General features: G+C 51.8%; 1 protein-coding gene across 11 annotated transcripts in view; it reads left to right on the top strand.

The window, feature by feature from the left end:
* The window catches only part of P2RY6 (pyrimidinergic receptor P2Y6), a 37,378-nt gene extending 19,879 nt beyond the window's left edge, over positions 1 to 17,499 (top strand). For 8 of the 11 annotated variants that reach the window (XM_038568724.1, XM_038568722.1, XM_038568729.1 and 5 more), the window contains 3 exons: positions 14,330 to 14,394; positions 15,133 to 15,194; positions 16,210 to 17,499. In XM_038568724.1, coding sequence (XP_038424652.1) covers positions 16,244 to 17,221 — 978 coding nt within the window. In that variant the 5' untranslated portion in view covers positions 14,330 to 14,394; positions 15,133 to 15,194; positions 16,210 to 16,243 and the 3' untranslated portion in view covers positions 17,222 to 17,499. Of the gene's footprint in view, positions 1 to 11,472; positions 11,667 to 14,315; positions 14,395 to 15,132; positions 15,195 to 16,209 lie in introns of those variants that run through there. The other 3 variants (XM_038568719.1, XM_038568720.1, XM_038568725.1) reach the window with 2 other exon arrangements.
* Positions 17,500 to 20,193: the final 2,694 nt, after the last annotated feature.

Below are 20,193 nucleotides of genomic sequence, written 5' to 3'. Positions count from 1 at the left end.
TGCCTTGCAGAAACACAGGCTGGTATGGAAGGGGGAGTGCCCCCAGGGAACAGTGCTGGGCACAAGGACCAGGGCAGGGCCAGACTCTTGTGCTGTAGGAGCTCCAGCCCTCACCAGCTGAGTCTCCTCAAGAATCATGAATCCAAAAAAAAAAAAAAAAAAAAGAATCATGAATCCAGGTGCCCACTGACAGGGCCAGGACTAGGACCCAGGTATCCCATCTCCCACGCCTGACACACACTCAAGGCCCAGAGAGCCATGTTTATTGCAGGAACCAAATGCCTCTCTTCTCTGGGCCTCAGTTTCATCAGCTGCAAAATGGGTGTAAAGTGGAAGAGAGAACCCAAGAAGCTCTAAGTTTTCTCTCCCCATATGGAAAGAAGAGGGTCTACATGGGCCTGACAGTTGGAGCAAGTTATCATCTGGACTCTTCACGTACCCAGGAGAGGAGAGTCAGACTGAAACAGCAGCTTTGGGAACAGGGTACAGGGGCAGAAGGCTCCGCATGGACTCACTTCAGGGCTATAGGCCATCCTCTTGCGTGCTCTGGGCCTCAGATTCCTGGCTGTGACCCTAGGATAAGACCAGACCAGGGCATCTCTGAGAACCTTCACCCCACCCCAATCTGTCTTTTTAGCACTCTGGTTGTCAGGGCTTGTGAAGAGGTGTGTGGAAGAGAGTTGAAAGGCTGCTGTGAGCCTGGCATTCAAGGACTCTGATTTGGCTTGCTATGCCAGCCCCGGAACCAGGACCCTACTGTCTCTGACCTGGACTCTCACCATATCCAATCCTATCCTCCATTCAACAGCACAAGGGACCTCCTAATCTCAAATTTGGTCACACCTCTACCCTGCGTTACACACCATCGAGGGCTCCTTGGTTGGCACCCACAATACAGAGGCCAAATTTGTAGCCTGGCATTTGAGGCCTGTTGGGACCTGGCTCTGGTGATCTCTCAGCCTCCCCTCAAGCAAACTCAAACACTTGCAGTTACCCTATGACCTCATATCTCCAGAAGGCCTCTCTGCTAAGAACACTCTCCCCTTTCCTGTCCACATTCCACCAAAGAATCACCTTCTCCAGGGATCCTTCCTTGATACCCCAGGCAGGGATAGGGGCCTGTCTTCCTGTATTAGATGAAGACCCCTCATCTGTCTTTTCCACCAGCTGGAGCTCCTCAAAGACAGGGGCCAGAGCCCATTGAAGTTCCTATCTTTTGTAAGGCTTCCTGCAAATAAATATCAAGAGTGAATGAATGAATGAATGAATGAGTAAATAAGCAAAGGCTATAAGTGAGGCCGTTTCTCAGCTGGACTATGATAAAATTGTGAGTGGTAATAGAAACCCCATGGAGTGAATACCTACTTGCTTTAGATACTGGGCTAGGTGTTTCAGATCCATTACTTCATTTGAACCCCAATAGTACTCTGAGGTGGGTATAATTATCTCTATTTCATAATTAAGGACCCTGAGGCTCAAAGAGATAAAATCACTGCTATGAGCTCTGGAGCCAGCACAGAAACCAGGCCTGAGAGGTGCCAAGTTCTGCAGATGGAATAGCGATGTGTGGCAGAGGGGTACAGATGCCAGGAGCAGGTGGTTGGATCTAACAGACCTTGGGTGGGGGATTGGTCGGGGGGAGTGTATGGGACCACATGGGAGAAACCCCATTAACAGGGTTTGAAGAACTCTGGGTTTTCCAGGGAGCTCTGAGCAGAGACCTGTTCTAGAATGAATCCTCATATTTCCTATAATTGGGGTGAGGCTGGGGGTAGCTTGGGGAAGCTTTTGCCCACCCCCCCACCCCCACCCCCGCTCTGTGATCAACAGCCCTTACTATTTTGTGATGCTTTCTCAAACACATGTCATGAGGGATGTCAGAGTGTCAGTCCCCTCATCTACCCCCTCTAGAATCCCTAGCTGCCACCTAAACACATGTTCTGGAGGTGCTACTGCCCAGCCTGGGCCCCACTCCAAATTCCCAGAAGAGCCTGGGCCCATTCCTGGAAGCCTCAGAGACAGTTCCCCTCCCCTAGCCCTGTACCATCCTCGGGTGTGGGGGATGTCAAACCCAAGTGACCTCACAGTGGCCTGTTTTTTCCCAAGCCCTGTTATGTCAAGATCACTTCTGAGATTTCCTTGGGATAGAGCTCAGATGGTCACTGAAGCCAGCCTCACCTAGAAACATAGGGTGCCCATCCCTCTTCCCAGAGCCGGCCCAAAGGTTCCCTAATGTGCTCGGCCCTGGGAAGACTGTAGGAGTGTGAGAAATGAGGGCAGAGAGGGAGGATAGGAGGCAGAGTACTCCTGGACAAGCCAGACTGTGAAGGAAGAAGCACAGCTGGAGGCACTGGAGGATGGGGAGTTGTGGGCTGAGGAGAAGGACTGGGCAGAGGGAGGGATCAGCACTGCAGGAGACTGCCTGGGGCCCAGGAGGAATGAGAGACCACGAACAGATTCGAGTTTATTTAGGTGGCCAGGACGTTGAAGGAGGCCCCTCCAAAAGGGCACTCTGCTCTGAAGAAGGAGTTGAGGGCTGCTGGGGTTGAGGGAGGGCTGACAAGAAAGATAGGACAAAGGCTTGGAAGAGATGAGAGAGGGACCACTCCAGGACAGGCAGAAACTGCGGGACTCAGCCAAGTGGAGACTCGGCTCTCTGCTGAGTCGCATCCTCCAGCCACACTCACCTCCACAGTGCAGAGCCAAGCAGTCTGTCAGTGCTGGGAACGAGGGGTGCAGATGGACTGCCTGTGTTCTCAGGAACCCCAGTTCCTGAGGTAGAGCTCCAGGCTGGCAAGGGAAGGGAGAGGGGCCAGGAAGATGCTGGCCCAGGGTGCTGGAGGTCTCCAAATCAGAGGCCCTGGTGCAGAGGGAGAGTTGGTGACGAGGCTGGGAGGCTCCAGGAGGACAGCAGGATGGAACAGAGCCAGTGTGGGGGGAGGGGTGAAAGTGCCAGGAAGACCTCTGGCAGGGCAGGAGGGAGAAGCAGGCAGCTCAGAGCCACCAGGCCATGTCCTGCTCACCCTCCTCAGCTGGGACCATTCACAGCCAGAATCTCACATACACAGCCAAATAGAGGCAGCCCCACAGATGGCTTTGAAGTCTCTATCAGCCCCTTATCTCCACTAAACATACTGTAAGTATAAACTATAGTTTGTGATACAAGCATAACATCAAGCTTAGTCCTCTATGGCCCCAGTCAGATTTCTGCCCCTAAGTCTTCTCTGCGGAGACACTTTTTTTTTTTTAAAGATTTTATTTATTTATTCATGAGACACACAGAGAGAGAGAGAGAGAGAGAGAGAGAGAGAGGCAGAGACACAGGCAGAGGGAGAAGCAGGCTCCACAGAGGGAGCTGATGTGAGACTCGATCCCGGGACTCCAGTATCACGCCCTGGGCCAAAGGCAGGCGCTAAACCACTGAGCCACCCAGGGATCCCCTGCGGAGACATTCTTGAGTCAACCCTAGAAAATCATCCACCCATCTACCCATCCATCCATCCTTCCAAAAAGTATTTATTGAGTACCTTCTATGTGTCAGGTACCATCCTAAGCACTGGAGATGCAGTAGTGAATAAAACATAAACAAAACATAAACACCCCCTGCCCTGGTGGAGTTTATGTTCTGGTGGGAGGAGACAGACAATAAGCAAACAAACAAAATCATATGTTAAAAAATGATAAATGCTATGGAAAAAAATACAGTAGAGAAGGGGGTAGGAAGTGTGCACATTTAAGGTGGGAAGTTGCAATTTTAGCTAGTGTGGTAGGGGAAGAACTCGGGGAGAACATATTGTTTGAGTGGCCACCTGAAGGGGGTGATGTCTGTCCAGTGTTCCTCACACACACACCACGTGCAACAGTGCGCTCTGTGGCAGGAACTGCCTGTGTCATTGCTGACCTCCCACATTACGTTCTGAGCCAGGTGGTTGCCCTTCTTTCCTCCTCCCAGGTCACTCCTCAGATGCCTACAAAGCATGGCTCCTCCCACACTGGGTTGGCCACAAATGGGACCCCTGTCCTACATGCTTGACGTTTGAGGGTGACGATTTGGGATTTGGTGGAAGATACTCCAGCTGATTGGAAGACCACCACTGACCGGTGGCCTTGGCAAGACACTAAGCTCTGGCAGGGGGTTGTTCAGTTTTGTTCTCCCAAAATGGTAAGAAGAGACCATGCCCCCCTTACAAGTACCAAGCAAAGGGTTTTATCTACAGATTTGGAAATGGTCATGGCTCCCTGGCTTCCTGTCTGGCTTATGAGCTCCACCATGAAGGTTCCTGGGCCTGGACAAGAGCACTGAATTTGGAATTTGGAATGAAGACCAGCTGATGAATAGTTATGGGACAATCTCTGCAGGGTATCCTTGGACTTGGAGGCAGCCGAGCTCTGTAACCCCAGAAGCAGGCCAGACTGGGGAAGAGAAGCCATGAGTAGGGGCAGACCTCAGGGCTTTGTGTGATGAAGCACATATCCCAGAGAGCTTTCTCATGGTGGAATGTAGCAGCCTGGTAGAGATGGGGTGGTGAGTTCGCTGTCATAGAAAACATACAAATAGAGGCCAGACAAGTCCATCAAAGAGGCCTCAGGGAGCCTCCTTATCTGAGGGTCTGGGGAGAGTGATGAATCAGATTCTCTTAAGGCCCCTCTGGCCCGGGGAGTCCAGAACTCAGAGCCCTGTCATTGACCCCTAGGCTCTGGGACCCAGTTGTGTCTCTCCGCCAGGTGCGCTTAGGTGCTGGAGATGGTCAGAGCAGGACCAAGGCAAGGGAGCTGCCTTTCACGGCAAGTGAGAGGTTCTCTGAGACTTCCTCTACACCCAGACCTTACCTGTGAGAGCTGTGGACAAAGCTATCTGCCTTTGGGACTTCAGTGTCTGTGTCTGAAATGGGCAGGATCATAACCCACAATAAACACTCAGGAAGTGGTGGTGGTCTGTCCTTCCTGAGAGTTGGAGGCTGGGGGACCCACGTGGGTGCAGGGGTGCTACTCCTGCAGCTATTACCTTCATTCCCTATGACAAGCCTTCCCTGTCATCAACCAAGACAAAGATTTTTTTTTTTAATTGAGCCAGGCAGCACCAAGGACAGAGCCCTGTGGCTCCTCTTCACAGACTAGGCTCACTCATTCAACATTTCCCGTGCCTCTCGGGAGCTGGAGCCTGTGTTGGTCTTTGGGACCCCAGAGGCAAAGCAGGCGTTTTCCCCAATTCCTAACAAAGTTAGAGAAGGAAGAGAGTCTGGCTGACTTTGACTTTCAGCCTGGTCTTTTCTGTCCTGACCCTTGGCCCCTGTCTCTGTGTCCTATCTCAGGCCACTGTGTTCCTGACACGGTAGATTTACTGTGCACCTTGGGCAAGTTCTTAATCTCTCTGGTCTCAGTGTTCACACAGGGGAATATTGCTTCTCTTCCTGAGCACAGATGTTTATCAACATTCAGATCTATGCCCTAGTCCTGGCTTGCCACGACTCACTGTGTCACCTCAGGCAGGCCGCCAGCCTTCTTTAAGCCTGTTTCTTCATCTGCAAATGGGGGTACACACTCCACCATGCAGGGCCGTTGTAAAAGCAAATGAGATTTTGCAGCAAAAGCACTTAGCTTGGTGGCCAAGAAACTATATGGCTATAGTTAAGGAGCTCAGAAAGTGAGGCTTGGGGAGGTGCAGGGACCTTCTCAGGGTCACACAGCAGGTGGGTGATGGATCCAAGACCGCAAGCTGGATTTCCAGCATTCCAGGCTCCTGCCCAGGAGCTATGGAGATGATACAGTGGTTACTCTGGGAGCTGCTGGAGGAGGGGCTCCCCTTATGGGAAAGGAATTGGGGGGCATCCCTAGCAGCCCCTGTGGGGATCAGACTTGACCTGAACATCCCTCGGTCCCCACCTGCCACTCTGATGGTGTCTGTCAGGTACATGGACAGTTCCAGCCTCCTCTGAGATGTTAGGGTTCCAGGGCTGACCCTGTGAACATGTGATATGGAAAGGGGAGAGGAGGCACATGATATGTGGCGGGGGGGGGGGGATGCGTGTAAGTCTATAGGCAGAACTCTTGACTTTGACAGAATCCTAGGTCAAATGGACTGTGGCAAAAAGGGAATTTATTAGCTCATGCCATCAAAACGTCCAGTGGCAGATAAAGCTTAAAGCATAAGTGGAACCAGGTACTCAGTGGCGTTCTTGGGGACCCGTATATTCTCATTTCTCAACTCGGCCATCCCTTGGCTTTATTTTTTTAAATATTTTATTTATTTATTTATGACAGACAGAGAAAGGCAGAGAGAGAAGCAGGCTCCACGCAAAGAGCCCGATATGGGACTCGATCCCAGGACAACCGGATCACGCCCTGAGCCAAAGGCTGATGCTCAACTGCTGAGCCACCCAGGTGTCCCTTCCCTTGGCTTTATTTTGCCCAGTTTCCTTCTTGGTGACAGTATCATCAGTGAATAGGACAGTTTCTGGCATAGAGTTCACCTGGCTCTAGAAGCTCCAGGCTCACTTCCTACCAGCTTTGCAAACCCAATGGAAAACCTGCCTCCTTCCCAGTATTCCAGCAAAATCTCCAAAATTGAGGCACCTGGCGAAGGTCACCTATCCAACCCTGAGCCAGTTGCAGGGCCTGAGCCCACTCTTCTCTCACTGGCCGGCCTAGGTCACAGGTCCATCACTCCCAGATTGTCAAGACTTGAGGAGGGGAAGGAGGGGATCTCCCAATGGAAGAACAGGAGGCAGCCCATCATCATGAGAGAGGGTCTGGGAATTGGGTGAGAGGAACTGTGGAGGAGAACAATGACTGCTTGCAGGACAGGCTGGATAGCTGGACCTGGGCCACCTCTTCCCCCAGAGGACTGGAGCCTGGTTCTCTGTGAGGATGGGTGGGTCCTGAGGTCACCAATAGAGGCTGTCAGCCAATTGCACTCCTTTCAGGTAAACAGCAGGTTCTTGCTTGAAGGGGAATCAAACAGGCTTAGCTCTACAGAGAGCTTCAAAGAGATTGAAAAGAGATTCAAAACAAAACAAAGCAAAAAAAGACGAAAATGAGGGGTCCAGGCAAGGAACAGAGACCCTCTCACACTAGCTCCAGTGAAGAGGGGGTATTGGAAGGGGCTTGGATCCTCCAGGTCCCTGGGTGGCAGGTGCTGTGGCCCATGGTCATAGACTTGGAGAGCTGGCACCATGGCCTCTCCTTCTACGTCAGGGGCTGCCCCCTCCCTGGGACACTCTGGGCCCCTGTTCTCTCTCTCCCATGGTTCCCCAGCCCCGAGGCTGCCCCAGGCCCTGTCAGCCTTGTGCCCACCTGGGCCACCGTGGTCACTGACTTTTTCATTCAAGAAAGAACCTCTTGCTAACTTTGCCAAGCCTCAGCTTCCTCGTCTGTAAAGCAGAGGTGGAAATTGTGAAGAGTAAATGAGATGCGGCAATTTGCACAGTGGTGATGTAGAGTCGGCGCCCAATAAAAACATCTGTCCAGGTTGTGGTGGGGCTTACACGAGCTCGCCGATGCGCCTGGCGCACAGCTGTGGTGCAGGGGATGCAAGTTCCCTCTGTGCTCAGCCTGTAGGGACCAGAGAGAAAGGAAGCAGCCTTGACTCCCAAATTCCCCAGAGCTACAGCTTCCCCTTCCTTGCACTCAAAATGGCTGTTTCAGTTCCAGCTTGAATTCCTGTTGAGTAGGAGGTAAAAAGGGGAAGTAGAAAAAGAGAAGAGAAATCAAAGTTTTCAGTCTTCTCTGTGCCCTTCTCCTGCCAGATTTGCCTGCTTTTGTCGCCAGCCTCATACCACGGGTGGGATCAGAACTCCTCCACGAGTGGTGGGCACTGCCCCCTGCCCACTGCCCTCTAGGCACTGACATCAGGGACCTGGCCTGGGGCTTGAGGTGGGCTCCATGGACACTCCTGCCCCAGGCTGCCTGCTGCTGGGTCAGGGTTGGGTTGGTGACTGTAGCCAAGGGCATAGTGACCCTGTAAGGCATACATTAGCCCTGTTTATCATGTGGATACTTAGGCTCAGAGGAGTAGGTGGCTCGCCCTGGGTCGCTCAGTAGGTTGGTGATGGATCCCAGCCTGGCTGACTCCTCAGGGGAAGGAAGCTGGGTCTTGACCCCTGTCATCCTGTGCCCTTGCTGCTAAGCTCACAAGCCAGAGGCCAAGCAAGGGGGTTTCCAGGCCTTGTTTCCCAGCAGGCAGGCAGGCCAAGGTTAGGGAGGCCTCTTCCCATATCCAGCCTGGTCTGAGCTGGTTCCTGGCTGGCTGGCAGACAGTGACTCAGGCTTCCAGCTCCTGCCTCTGGCCTCCTCATCCCTTCCAGATAGGAGCAGGCATGGGGAGGGAGCTGCAGAGTCATCTAAAGGGGATCCAAGCAGCCCAAGGAGCTTCAACCCTTGCCAGCTCTTCTTTGCATCTATTCTGAATTGCTTCTGCTACAGGCACAAACCAATCCCATGTGTTGCCTGAATTGAAAAAAGCGAACTGGCCCTTCTATGGAGTGAGGGCCTTCAATGTTTCTGCCAAGGGTAGAACAGAGATGGGTAGTGGATGCCTGGTGTTCGAGCAACACTCCCAGGGACTCTGCCTCAGATGAATGGTGCTCAACACTGGCCCTGTCCCCCTGCCAGTGGCTCCTGTGAGCCCCACTGACCAGGGGAGGCTCTGAGAACAGGGCTTGAGCTGATTTGGGAATAATAAATAGCAGAAAGGCTGGGGAATGGATTAAGAGGAACTGAAGCTGGTAGCCCAGTCCTGAGGTTGTTCGGTGCCAGCCCCAAAGGGGAGGCCCTGGCTGTGTGCAGAACTGCCCCCACCCCAGGGCGGCAGTCAAAAGGCTTGAGACTGGCCATCCCAGGCAGTCTGCTGGCACCATCTCATGGCCAGAGGCCCTCAGTGCAGGGAAGACAATCCTCTGGGAATTTCCCAGCTCCAACATCTAAGCCTGGATTTCAGGGGAACCATGGATAAGGGGCTTGTAAAGCCAGAAAGACAATAGTGAAATGTCACCTGGCTGGGACACCTTGGGAAACTCACCGACCCTTCCTGAGTCTTACTTCCTTCATCTGTAGAATGGAGAAAACACTCTCCCTCACCACCAGCCTGGAACTGCAGATGAAATATTATCTGGCAGGGACTGGGCTGTTAAGAAATGACACTGGGTTGCAGAGGACCCAGAAATTAGTGTGGACTGCTATGGGCTGAGGGGTCCAAAGTAGGGGCATTTAGTCTGGGTCTGGAATGGATTCATTCAATTAACAAGAGTGTATTGAGTCTGTACTGTGTGCCGGGACACGTCACCTGCACAGTTTCATTTATATCTTACAGCAGCCAAGATGGCAGGTACGACTACTCACTCTCACTTGAGAATGAGATGTGAGAACTACAGGAAGGATAAGTAGGGATTATCTGGAGAAAGTGGGAAGAAAGCATCCCAGGCAGAGGGAACAGCACACATGTAGGCCTGGGGGCTGGAAAGGCTGGTGGGGAAGGTCTGAAGCTGGACTTAGGAGCCCTGACAGGCTTGGGGGCAGGGCAGGGGTATTTGGGCTTTGTGTTGGAGGCCTTTTTTTAAAAAAAAAAAAAAAATAAGATTTTAATTATTTATTCATGAGAGACACAGAAAGAGGGACCAAGACATAGGCAGAGGGAGAATCAGGCTCCCCGTGGGGAGCCCAGTGGGGGACTTGATCCCAGGACCCCAGGATCAGGACCTGAGCCAAAGATAGATGCTCAACCACTGAGCCACCCAGGTGTCCCTATGTTGGAAATTTTAAGTGAGCCAGCACCCTCGAGCCTCTACCTGGGCCCCTCTTCACAAGATGCATCCCATGCTGCACTGTTCTTCCTCTCTCACATGGGGTCGGCTCATACCCGGGCGGTGTGCTTCTTGCCTAGGACACGGACACGCCCTTCACTCTTGATATGTCCAAGTCCCCCTGGCCCTTTAAGGCCCAGCAACAGACGTGCCTTCTCCAGAAGCCACTCCAGGTCATTCCTTCCTAGGTGTCCCCAAAACCCCCAAGATCTGAGCTCTCCCATCTGGGCCCCATCCAGATAGCAGGAACTCAGACTTCAGCCCTGCCCTGAGACTGACACCCCCAGGAAGCCCTCAGGGCTGCTCCCATGCTTGGGACAGACACCGGGATAGGAGTGACCACTGGGGGTTGTCCTAGGAACTTGGCAAAAGACTGGCTGCTGGGTTGAAGGCCAGGTCGCTTTGCCCTCCTGGGCTCCAGCACCACTAAAATCAGATCAGAAGGTCCCCCTCTGCAACTGGCACGAGCAACCCCCTAGCACAGACCTGAATAAGCAGTCGGTGCTCAATCCTTGCACCGCTGACCCTGTGTTTACCAGCGGTTCAAACCTGAATTTTCTCAGTCTGACACAGACTTTTGGCTCCAACTCAGTTTGCCACTCCCCTCGCCTGTAAAATGGGTTTGGGTGGGAGGTCAGTGCTCACACCTTCCAGGGTACAAAGGGTCCTTCCTCACTCTGGCCATTTGTCCTCACAAGCTGGTGGCCAGTATGACCACGTTCTACTGAGCAGGCTCAGAAAGGAAAAGGGGCTTGTGAGTAGGGGCCACACAGTGAGCAGAGGCAAGGAAGAACCAGAACCTGGGCCTCACATGCCCAGGGCAGTGTTCTTTCCCAGCTCGAGCCAGTTCTCCCTCCCTCAGTTACCTTAGCTGCTCCCAATCGAAGCCTACCTCCTCCGGGTCACCCCTTCCCCCCATTACTGCCTCTCTACTGGAGCTGGCCTCTCTGGGACAAGGAGAAGCCACCTCACTTTCTCTGGCGATCCTAACAGGTGTAAGTCTTGGTTTGGGAGTGAGGAGGGGTTGGAAGAGAATTTGGCACCAGCAGGGAGAATGTCACTCAGGTGAGTTTTCAGAGGCATCACCTCTATCCTCACAATCACTCCCAGTGGCTCTGGACCTGCCAGGTGGAAGGAGACAGTGAGTGCTAAATGAAGGTATGTGGGAGGATCTGAGGGCATACAATAGGTGTTCAATAATTGGTTTTGGAGAAAAGGAAGAAAGGGAAGGAGAGACAGAGAAGGTGACCAAATAAATGAGTGTGTAAGTGCATTGCCAGGTGGAGGGATGAACATGTCAGTGAATAAACTATTGAATGAATAGAGAAAGGAGGTATGGATGGGGGAGTGAGTGACTGGAAGGTGGCTCTGGGTGTTACAGCTAAAGGCGGAGCACAAAGCTCTTTAATCACCAATGTGCCCATTTGGTAGATGGGAAGAGGATGGCTGAGGAGCGAGGAAGCTGCTGGGTCCCTGGGGGTGGCCTTTGAGCAGCAGCCTCTGGTTCTCCCTCACCTCTCTTTCTACCCCCTCACCACCCTCTTTCCTCTGCTGGGATGGGGAGGATTCCAGGAAGGAGACCTTTTCTCCGCCTTCTTGCTCCTAGTTTCCGCCAGGCCTTGGTGTTGGGGGTGGCAGGGAGGGGGTGGCCCCCGCAGGGGCTATTTCAGTCAGAGACAGCTCTGCCAGGAAACAGAGGAAGCCACCCGCCCCATAAGAGGTGTTGCAGCTTGAGCTGAGGTCAGGAGAGTGGAGAGCCTCACGTCGGGCCTCCTCTTGGGCCAACGCATTTGAGGCCACCAAAGTTCTTCGGGGACAGGAGGCTGCTTGTGAATGTTGGTGCATCTTGATGCCATGGGCCAGCACAAGGTGGGCATAGGGGCTAGACACAAGGAACTGTGACTTTGGGCAGGCAAGCTGGGCCCAGCGCTGACCTAAAAGAGGTCCACAGGGTTGGGGGAAGGGAGGCAGAAGAAGGGACTCCACCCAGCTGGAGGACCAGAAAGGAAGAAGCAAGATTGGATCTGGAGCTGAATGGCCACTTAGTGTCTTGACAAAAAAGACATGGGGTGAATGGTGCTTTGTGTGGAGGGAACAGCAAAGATGGGGAGGCTGGAGAGGAAGTCTAGATCTCTGGCTTTGAATGATTGTGTGGCAGTGCCGGTGTCTCAGGAACAGTGTGGCAGGATAGGAAGGGGCAGAGGGGCACAACAGGGGTGCTTTGGATGAGGCTGGGGGGCTTGGCAGGGAGCTGGAATGTAGGAGTTTTAATTTTTCTTCAAAGGGAAAAGAGGGGTGCCTGGATGGCTCAGTTGGTTAGGCGTCTGCCTTAGACTTGGGTCATGATCTCGGGGTCCTGGAATTGAGCCCTGCATTGCTCCTTGCTCAGTGGGGAGCCTGCTTCTCCCTGTCCCTCTGCCCTTCCCCCTGCTTGTGCTCACGTTCTCGCTCACTGTCAAATTAACTAATTTTTTAAAGATGGCAGAGGGATGCAGGGAAGGATGGTTAGTGCCACTTGCTAGAAAGCCCCCCACCATAGAGTGGCCAAAGCCCAGGGCTCAAGGCCCAAAAATGAGTGACAGCTAGAGAAACTAGAGGACCCAGCTGCTGCTGAGAGGCAGGGACCAAAGGAACCCTCCCTCAGGACTGGCCTCTGCCTCTCCTAGGTCCTCAGAAAGCAAGAATGTAGGAGGGAGCCAGGATGACAGCCGGGCCTCCTTTTCTCCTCATGCAGCCTCTGTTTCCTTCCAAGTGGACTAGTCTTATGAGGGAGTAGAGACCAAAAAGTATCTGGAGCCACCAATCACCTGAGGCAGAGGGCTCTCTCCTGGGGTGGTATGTGTGGACAGCAGGCCTCCCAAGAGAGAGTTCAGAGGCACAGCACTGCTCCTTCTACCTGCTTCTTCCTCCTCACCATGACCCTCTGCCCTAGCAGGCTGCTCTCCTCTCAAGCCCTGCCTATTTGTTCTACCTTCCTCTCCACCTGAGAACACCCCTCTCCACCCAGGGATTTCCTCCTCAACCAATTGGGTCATGCTCCATCCTTCATCCTCCTCTGAAAATCTCTTCTATCCTGTGGTTCACACTGCTCTATTCAGATTAGCATATGTATATGTATAATTTCTATATTTCCATCTATATACCTACATCTGTGTTTGTATACTGTGCCTTCACGTGTCCAGCAGGCAGTAAGTATGCATTTAAATGCCTGGCAAGGGGATCCCTGGGTGGCTCAGCGGTTTAGCACCTGCCTTCGGCCCAGGGCATGATTCTGGAGTCCCGGGATCAAGTCCCACGTTAGGCTCCCTGCATGGAGCCTGCTTCTCCCTCTGCCTGTGTCTCGGCCTCTCTCTCTCTCTGTCTCTTATAAATAAAAAAATAAAATCTTTTAAAAAATAAAAATAAAAAAATAAATGCCTGGCAGGTAGGGGCGCCTGGGTGGCTCAGTTGGTTGGGCCTCTGCCTTCAGCTCAGATCATGATCCCTGGGTCCTGGGATCGAATCCTACACTGGGCTCCCTGCTTGGTGGGGATTCTGCTTCTCTCTTTCCCTCTCCTGTTCCCCCTGCTTGTGCTCTCTGTCTCTGTCAAATAAATAAATAAAATCAAAATAAATGAATAAAAGCCTACCAGGTGAAAACAGGAGACTGAATCCAATGAGGAGATGAGTAAATGAACTTTCTCTGCCTGTGGTAATCTTAACTTCTTGGCTACAATGGGGAGGGGGGGCCTGCAATGCTTCTGCCTCTGGCTTCTCCCCAGGCCTAACTGACTAGCTGGGCACCCAGCACTCCTAGCACATGGGCTGAAGCCCCACAGAGGATTTTTCATAATTAAAGATAATATGCCATGTGGGATACAGACTAGAGAATCCAAACCTCATTTTGCAGTTGCCCCGAATCTGGGAAAAATATATCAAAATCAAATTTTAAGTTGGAAGAAATTGGTTTGAATAGTTATGTTTTGTTCTAACATAACTTTTAAAACTCTCATAACTTGACTTAGCAGGGTGTATTCACATTAAGAATGTGACCCTCTTGCTAACACTTACCCTGTGCCAGGCACTGATCTTCAAAACAACCCTATGAAGCAGGTGTTATATGATCCCATTTTATAGATGGGGAAACCAAAGCACGGTCGTTCAGTAATGAGCATAAGGCCCCCAGTTTACATGTAACGGAGCTGGGATTTGAACCTGGGCATCTGGACCAGAGCCCATGTCTTGGCCTCAACCCTCTATCACCCTCTGTGTGCATTTGCAGGACTTCATATTTTTTCCTTAGCTTCAGTTTTTCCCATCTAAAAATAGGCGGGGGGGAGGGAGATGCCTGGGTGGCTCAGTTGGGCACTTGCCTTCAGCTCAGGGTGTGATCCGGAGGCCCTGGGATTGAGTCCCGCAGGGAGCCTGCTTCTCCCTCTGCCTGTGTCTCTGCCTCTCTCTCTCTGTGTCTCTAATGAATAAATAAATAAAATCTTCTAAAAAAAAAATACGGAGGGGGATGATCCAACTATTTCAAAGGCTTTGTCTTACAGGTCCACTGGATTTAAGTTGTGAATTCTTTTTGGACACCAGTAAATATGGACATGCCAGTTGGGAGGTAAGTATCAAGAGGTCAGACTTACCTCACCAGGGAACCCCTTAAGGCACTTGTGCTAATGACTCCCTCAAAACCTAGCCTGAGGGATGAGTGGCAGGATGAGGCATTGAATACAACAGCATAGCATGGCATTTATTAAGCACCTATTGTATATCAGGCCTATCACATGTTTTACTGATAAAAACACAGACCCAGAAAAGGCAAGTGACAGCCCTTGGATTGAACAGCATAGAAGTAGGGGATCCAGGATTTGAATGAGGCTTGCCTAGCTCTGAAGTTGGGTTTATAACCTCTACATTCCATGTCCATGAGGTACACTAAGTTGCACCCACACAGTCAGATGGCTGGGTTCTGGTCCTGGTTCTGCTTCTAACTCAGTAAGATTGAACCATCACTGCCTCTCACTGTGGTGTATTTTCCTCTCTATAAAAAGCAAGCAGTTGGGGTGCCTTCCCAGCTGAGTCGGTGGAGCGCAGGACTCTTGGTCTCAAGGTTGTGAGTTTGAGCCTTAGGTTGGGTGTAGAGATTATTTAAAAAGAAAATCTTAAAAAAAACAAAAACAAAAACAAAACAGTAGATTTGGCTAGTCCTCAGCCATTTGCCTTCAGGGAAGCGGTTTCCACTCTCGCCACCAGGGGGTGCTGTGGCCCATTGGCTCCACCAGACAGGCATTTGTAGCCTCAAGTCAAGTGGAAGGCTTAGGAAACTCCTGAATCACTTTCTTACCCCATTTTACAGATAAGAAGATTGCAGCCAAAAGAAGGACCATGGCTTTGGAAGGTGGAGTTCGGGCTGAGGAGGTGGGCGCTGTCTTTTGTCAGTTCACAGTGTGTGGACATTCTGCTCATGTTGCTTAATTCAGAATTACCAGGGCCTTTTCTTCCCTAGGCCCCAGCTTGGGCTCTTAGACACAGAGGGGCATCAGACCTGGCACTTCCTTTCAGGAGGTTCCCTGTCAGTGTAGGAGAGACAGACAGGCAGGCTCATCATGACCATAATCTCCAAACCCTAAAAAGTTCAGGGGGAAGCCCTGCATAGCTTGATTTAGTACCTCTAATCTCATATCATCCTAAGAGATGGGTGTATCATTCCCCCATTTTTTAGATAGGAAAACTGAGACTCAGACAAGGTATATCACTAGCCCAAGGTCACATAGCTCGTAAGTAGCATAGGTGGGACTCAAACTAAAGTCTGTCTAGATACCTGGCTGGCTTAGTCAGAAGAGTGTGTGACTCTTGATCTTCGAGTCAAGTGTATCTACACCCATGCTGGGTATGAAGATTACATGAAATATAAAACTTCTTAAAAAAAAAAGATTTAAGGGCAGCCCAGGTGGCTCAGCGGTTTAGCGCCACCTTTATCCCAGGGTGGGATCCCGGAGACCCGGGATCGAGTCCCTCGTCAGGCTCCCTGCATGCAGCTTCTCCCTCTGCCTGTGTCTCTGCCTCTCTCTCTCTCTCTCTGTCCCTCATGAAAAAATAAATAAAATCTTAAATATATATATATTTAAAACAAAACAAAAAATCTAAAGTCTGTCAATCTCCACTTAAGAGTAGACATTTGACTAGGGTTTTGAAGGATAACAGAAGTTTACCAGGAAGGTTGGTGGGAAATGAATATTATAGAAAGTGAATTGGATTTTTCCCAAGCTTGAGCTTTATTGTATCCCAGGTTTCCTTAAAGTGAGGGCTGTGTGGGGCCTCCATGGGGTGGTATCAGAGATGGTTCAGGTGGAGATGAAGGCCCAGAGAGGGACAGGGGCCTACTGGATGATAGTGGGTGTGGTTACTGACAAGCTGTGTGTTGCTTCCCCAGCCTCTCTGGATGTAGGAAGCATAATCGGGCACCCATGGAGTGGGACAATGGTACAGGCCAGGCCTTGGGCTCCCCGCCCACTACCTGCGTCTACCGAGAGAACTTCAAGAGACTACTACTGCCACCTGTGTACTCAGTGGTGCTGGCGGCTGGCCTGCCACTGAATGCCTGCGTCATTGCCCAGATTTGCACATCCCGCCGGGCCCTGACCCGCACAGCCGTGTACACCCTGAACCTGGCCCTGGCTGACCTGCTCTATGCCTGCTCCCTGCCCCTGCTCATCTACAACTATGCCCAAGGTGACCACTGGCCCTTTGGCGACCTCGCCTGCCGCCTGGTCCGCTTCCTCTTTTACGCCAACCTACATGGCAGCATTCTCTTCCTCACCTGCATCAGTTTCCAGCGTTACCTGGGCATCTGCTACCCATTGGCCCCCTGGCACAAGCGTGGGGGCCGCCGCGCTGCCTGGCTAGTATGTGGGGCCGTGTGGCTGGCTGTGACGACCCAGTGCCTGCCCACAGCGCTCTTTGCCTCCACAGGCATCCAGCGTAATCGCACCGTCTGCTACGACCTGAGCGCACCTGCCCTGGCCACTCGCTATATGCCCTATGGCATGGCCCTCACCGTCATCGGCTTTCTGCTGCCCTTTATCGCCCTACTGGCCTGCTACTGCCGCCTGGCCCATCGTCTGTGCCGCCAGGACGGCCCAGCAGGGCCTGTGGCCCAGGAACGACGTGGCAAGGCAGCCCGCATGGCTATGGTGGTGGCAGCCGCCTTTGCCATCAGCTTCCTGCCCTTCCATGTTACCAAGACAGCCTACCTGGCAGTGCGCTCTACACCCGGTGTCCCCTGCCCCGTGCTGGAGGCCTTTGCAGCTGCCTACAAAGGCACGCGGCCCTTTGCCAGTGCCAACAGTGTGCTGGATCCCATTCTCTTCTACTTCACTCAGAAGAAGTTCCGCCGGCGGCCGCATGAGCTGCTCCAGAAACTCACAGCCAAGTGGCAGCGATAGGGTCACTGAATCCACTGGGGCAGGACACCTGGGGTCGGGGCACTGAAAGCCCTACCAACCCCAAACCGTGCACAGAATTAAAGCTTAACTCAGCTGGGCATAGAATGCGGTCCCCCACAGACTCCAAAATCTCACCAATGACTATTTATTGAGCCCTTGCTCTGGGCCAGGCCCTGTGGACATAGAGACAAGCTCTCCAGAATGTCCCAGCAAGGCCCTGAGAATCAGGAAAGCCATGTTAAGCTGCTCACAAAAATATAGTGTGGCGTGTACTATAATTGAGGAGTATGCTGTATGCTTTGGAGTCACCAATACAGGGAGTGAGGGAAGATGGGAAGGGGAAGTGAAGTTTCTGGGAAGGAGCATTTGAGCTGGATTTTGAGGGGATGAATATTGAATTCCCTGGAAGTGTGTGATGTTCCATTCATTCAGCAAACCTTTACCTATACCTTGTCCTTGGGTCTGGGTTGATTTTGTGGTCCCAGGAGAACTAATCCCAGCCCTGTCCCATATAGGTTCCCAACTACTAGACATACAGACCCTTGACACAGTGATGCCAAGGCTGTGACAGAGGGAAGTATGGCTGAGGGACAGGGTAAACAGAGGATGGAGAATGCCCATGATGCAGTCCAAGGAGTCAGGAACGACCTCTTGGGGTAGGGATGGGGGCATCTGAACCAGATATTGAAGGCTGAGTGGATGGTCAGCAAGTAGCATTGGGGAGCATGTTCCTACAGCCTAGGCCAGCTATATGCAAGACTCTGCCCTGAGGCAGATGAGTAGAGAGAGCTGGAGTGAGGGGCAGGCAATATGACCTCCTATGTGTGAAAATTGAGAAAACAAGAGCTGTCCCATGGCCACCTTCCTCTAGACAGTGGCAAGAGTGGTCCAGATGCTCCAGGCTGTGGGGGCCCAGCAGAGGGAGGAATTAGGAAGAGCTTCTTCAAAGAAGTGGAGGTTGAGCTGGGAAGGAATCCAAAAGGCAGAGGGGGATCCCTGGGTGGCATAGCGGTTTGGCGCCTGCCTTTGGCCCAGGGCGCAATCCTAGAGACCCGGGATCGAATCCCACGTCGGGCTCCCGGTACATGGAGCCTGCTTCTCCCTCTGCCTATGTCTCTGCCCCTCTCTCTCTCTCTCTGTGTAACTATCATAAATAAATAATAAAAAAATTAAAAAAAAAAAAAGGCAGAGGGAAGGCTGCTCCTGGTGGAAAGCCCTGTATGTATACAAAACCCAGAGGTAGAGATGTACTGAATCTGGCTATAAATCAATAGTGAGTTTCAATTAAGCCAGGAGTGGGGTGGGGGTGGGGGAGTGGGGGGGATAACTAGAGCACTAAATGCCAGTAAGAGCTCCAGATCCCACTTCTCCTCCACCCACCTCTTCAAATATGCCTCTTTCAGCCTCAGGGTATCCTGGGTGCCTGAGGACCCTCCACTAGGCCCCCCAAGTGAGGGGAAATAGCCCTTCAACACTGCTTCATACTAGAAGAAGTCAAAAGCTTGAAGAGACTTAGGGCCACCAGAAGGCTGCAACATGGAGGTGCAGAGGTTCTGTGGCCGGGAGCCTGCCAATCAGTCTCAAGACAGACTGTTTCATGGGTTCTGCTCCTGCCCTCTCAGCTCCATCATTCTGGCCCGTAGGTGCCTAGAAGCTGCTGGAGGCCATCTCATGGAGGCAAACACAGAGCTGAGCCTTCAAAAGCTCTGGAAAGACATCTTCACTGAAGATCTCTGAGGAGGCAACGAAGGAGATTCTACTACACAAGGCCTCTCTATCTGCTCTTCCCGCCCACCCCTCCTTCCAGCCCCACCCATACAGCTCCTTGTCCTCTTGGCTCCTTTCCTTCATATCTCTATCACCCCACCCCACCCCATTCCCCCTCACTTCTTCTCTGGTCCTCGTTCCCTCCCCTCTTACCACGCTGACCCTGTATGGGAACCGACCTAGAAGGTAGAGGGGAGAGAGGGCAGGGCAGAGGGACAGAGCAGGAAGGGCAAGGACTGCATAACTTAGTATTTTTCTTTTAGCTCTCTCTAATCCCCCAGGCTATTGGGCCATGAAGCCATTGAGAGACAGACTCTGCTGGAGTTAAACTCCATAGTCATGTTGGAGGCATGCTTACAGCTGGCTGAGGAAGTGGGAAAACCAGACCCAACCCATCTTGGGAATCCATCAAAAGTGTTCTCCAGAAGAGGCTGATAATTTGGACAGAAGGAGCTTTGATTCTTTAAGTCGCAGTGAAAAGATGTGCGGAAATGTCAGAAGACGTCTATTCCCTATGGGATGCAATGCCTTGCCAAGTAGTACAAATACCAGCTACCTTGTGTCTTGTTCCGAGTCTGAGACCAGACTCGTCATCAGTTGCCTGTCCCGGAGGTGCTGGGGAGTAGGAGAGCAGAAGGCAGAGGGTTTCTGCCCACAGTGCCTGCTGAGCCCTGCAGAGTCCTAGCAGACTGCCAAGAACTGTGACCCTTTGGTTACTTTTCCAAGAGTGAAAACTGTGGGCCACAGGTAAATTTCATTCCCAGCTTCTCTTTGTGAGGCGTAATAGGATAAAGGGTAGAGACTCCAGTCAGGTCATCTTGGTGTTTATCTTGGCTCTACCCCCTTTGTAGCTGTGTTACTCTGGGCACATTATTTAGCCTCTTTGTACCTTAACTTCCCCAGCTGTAAAATGGTAATAGTAACGATATCTATCTTGTAAAGTGGTTGTGAGGATTAATGCGTGCAAAACACTTAGAATAATGCCTGGAACATAACATAGTAAGCATGCAAGGCATGTTACTATTACAATGATCTTGCCTTTTGTGCACACAAGTTCCTCCAGCATTTCTCTTTAGCAATTGGCCTAGGAGGTTTCTAAACAAGGGGCTTTGAGCAGGGGGTTTCTCCTTTTCCTTCACCTGGTAGGCAGCTGATCTTTTAAGAAAAACAAAACAAAACAAAACAAAACAAAAAAAACCTCAAGC

Source organism: Canis lupus, chromosome 21 (assembly GCF_011100685.1).
Source record: "Canis lupus familiaris isolate Mischka breed German Shepherd chromosome 21, alternate assembly UU_Cfam_GSD_1.0, whole genome shotgun sequence".
NCBI classification, from domain to species: Eukaryota; Metazoa; Chordata; class Mammalia; order Carnivora; family Canidae; genus Canis; species Canis lupus.
Note: the sequence above shows the minus strand (reverse complement) of the source record. Positions and strands in the feature narration are given on the sequence as shown.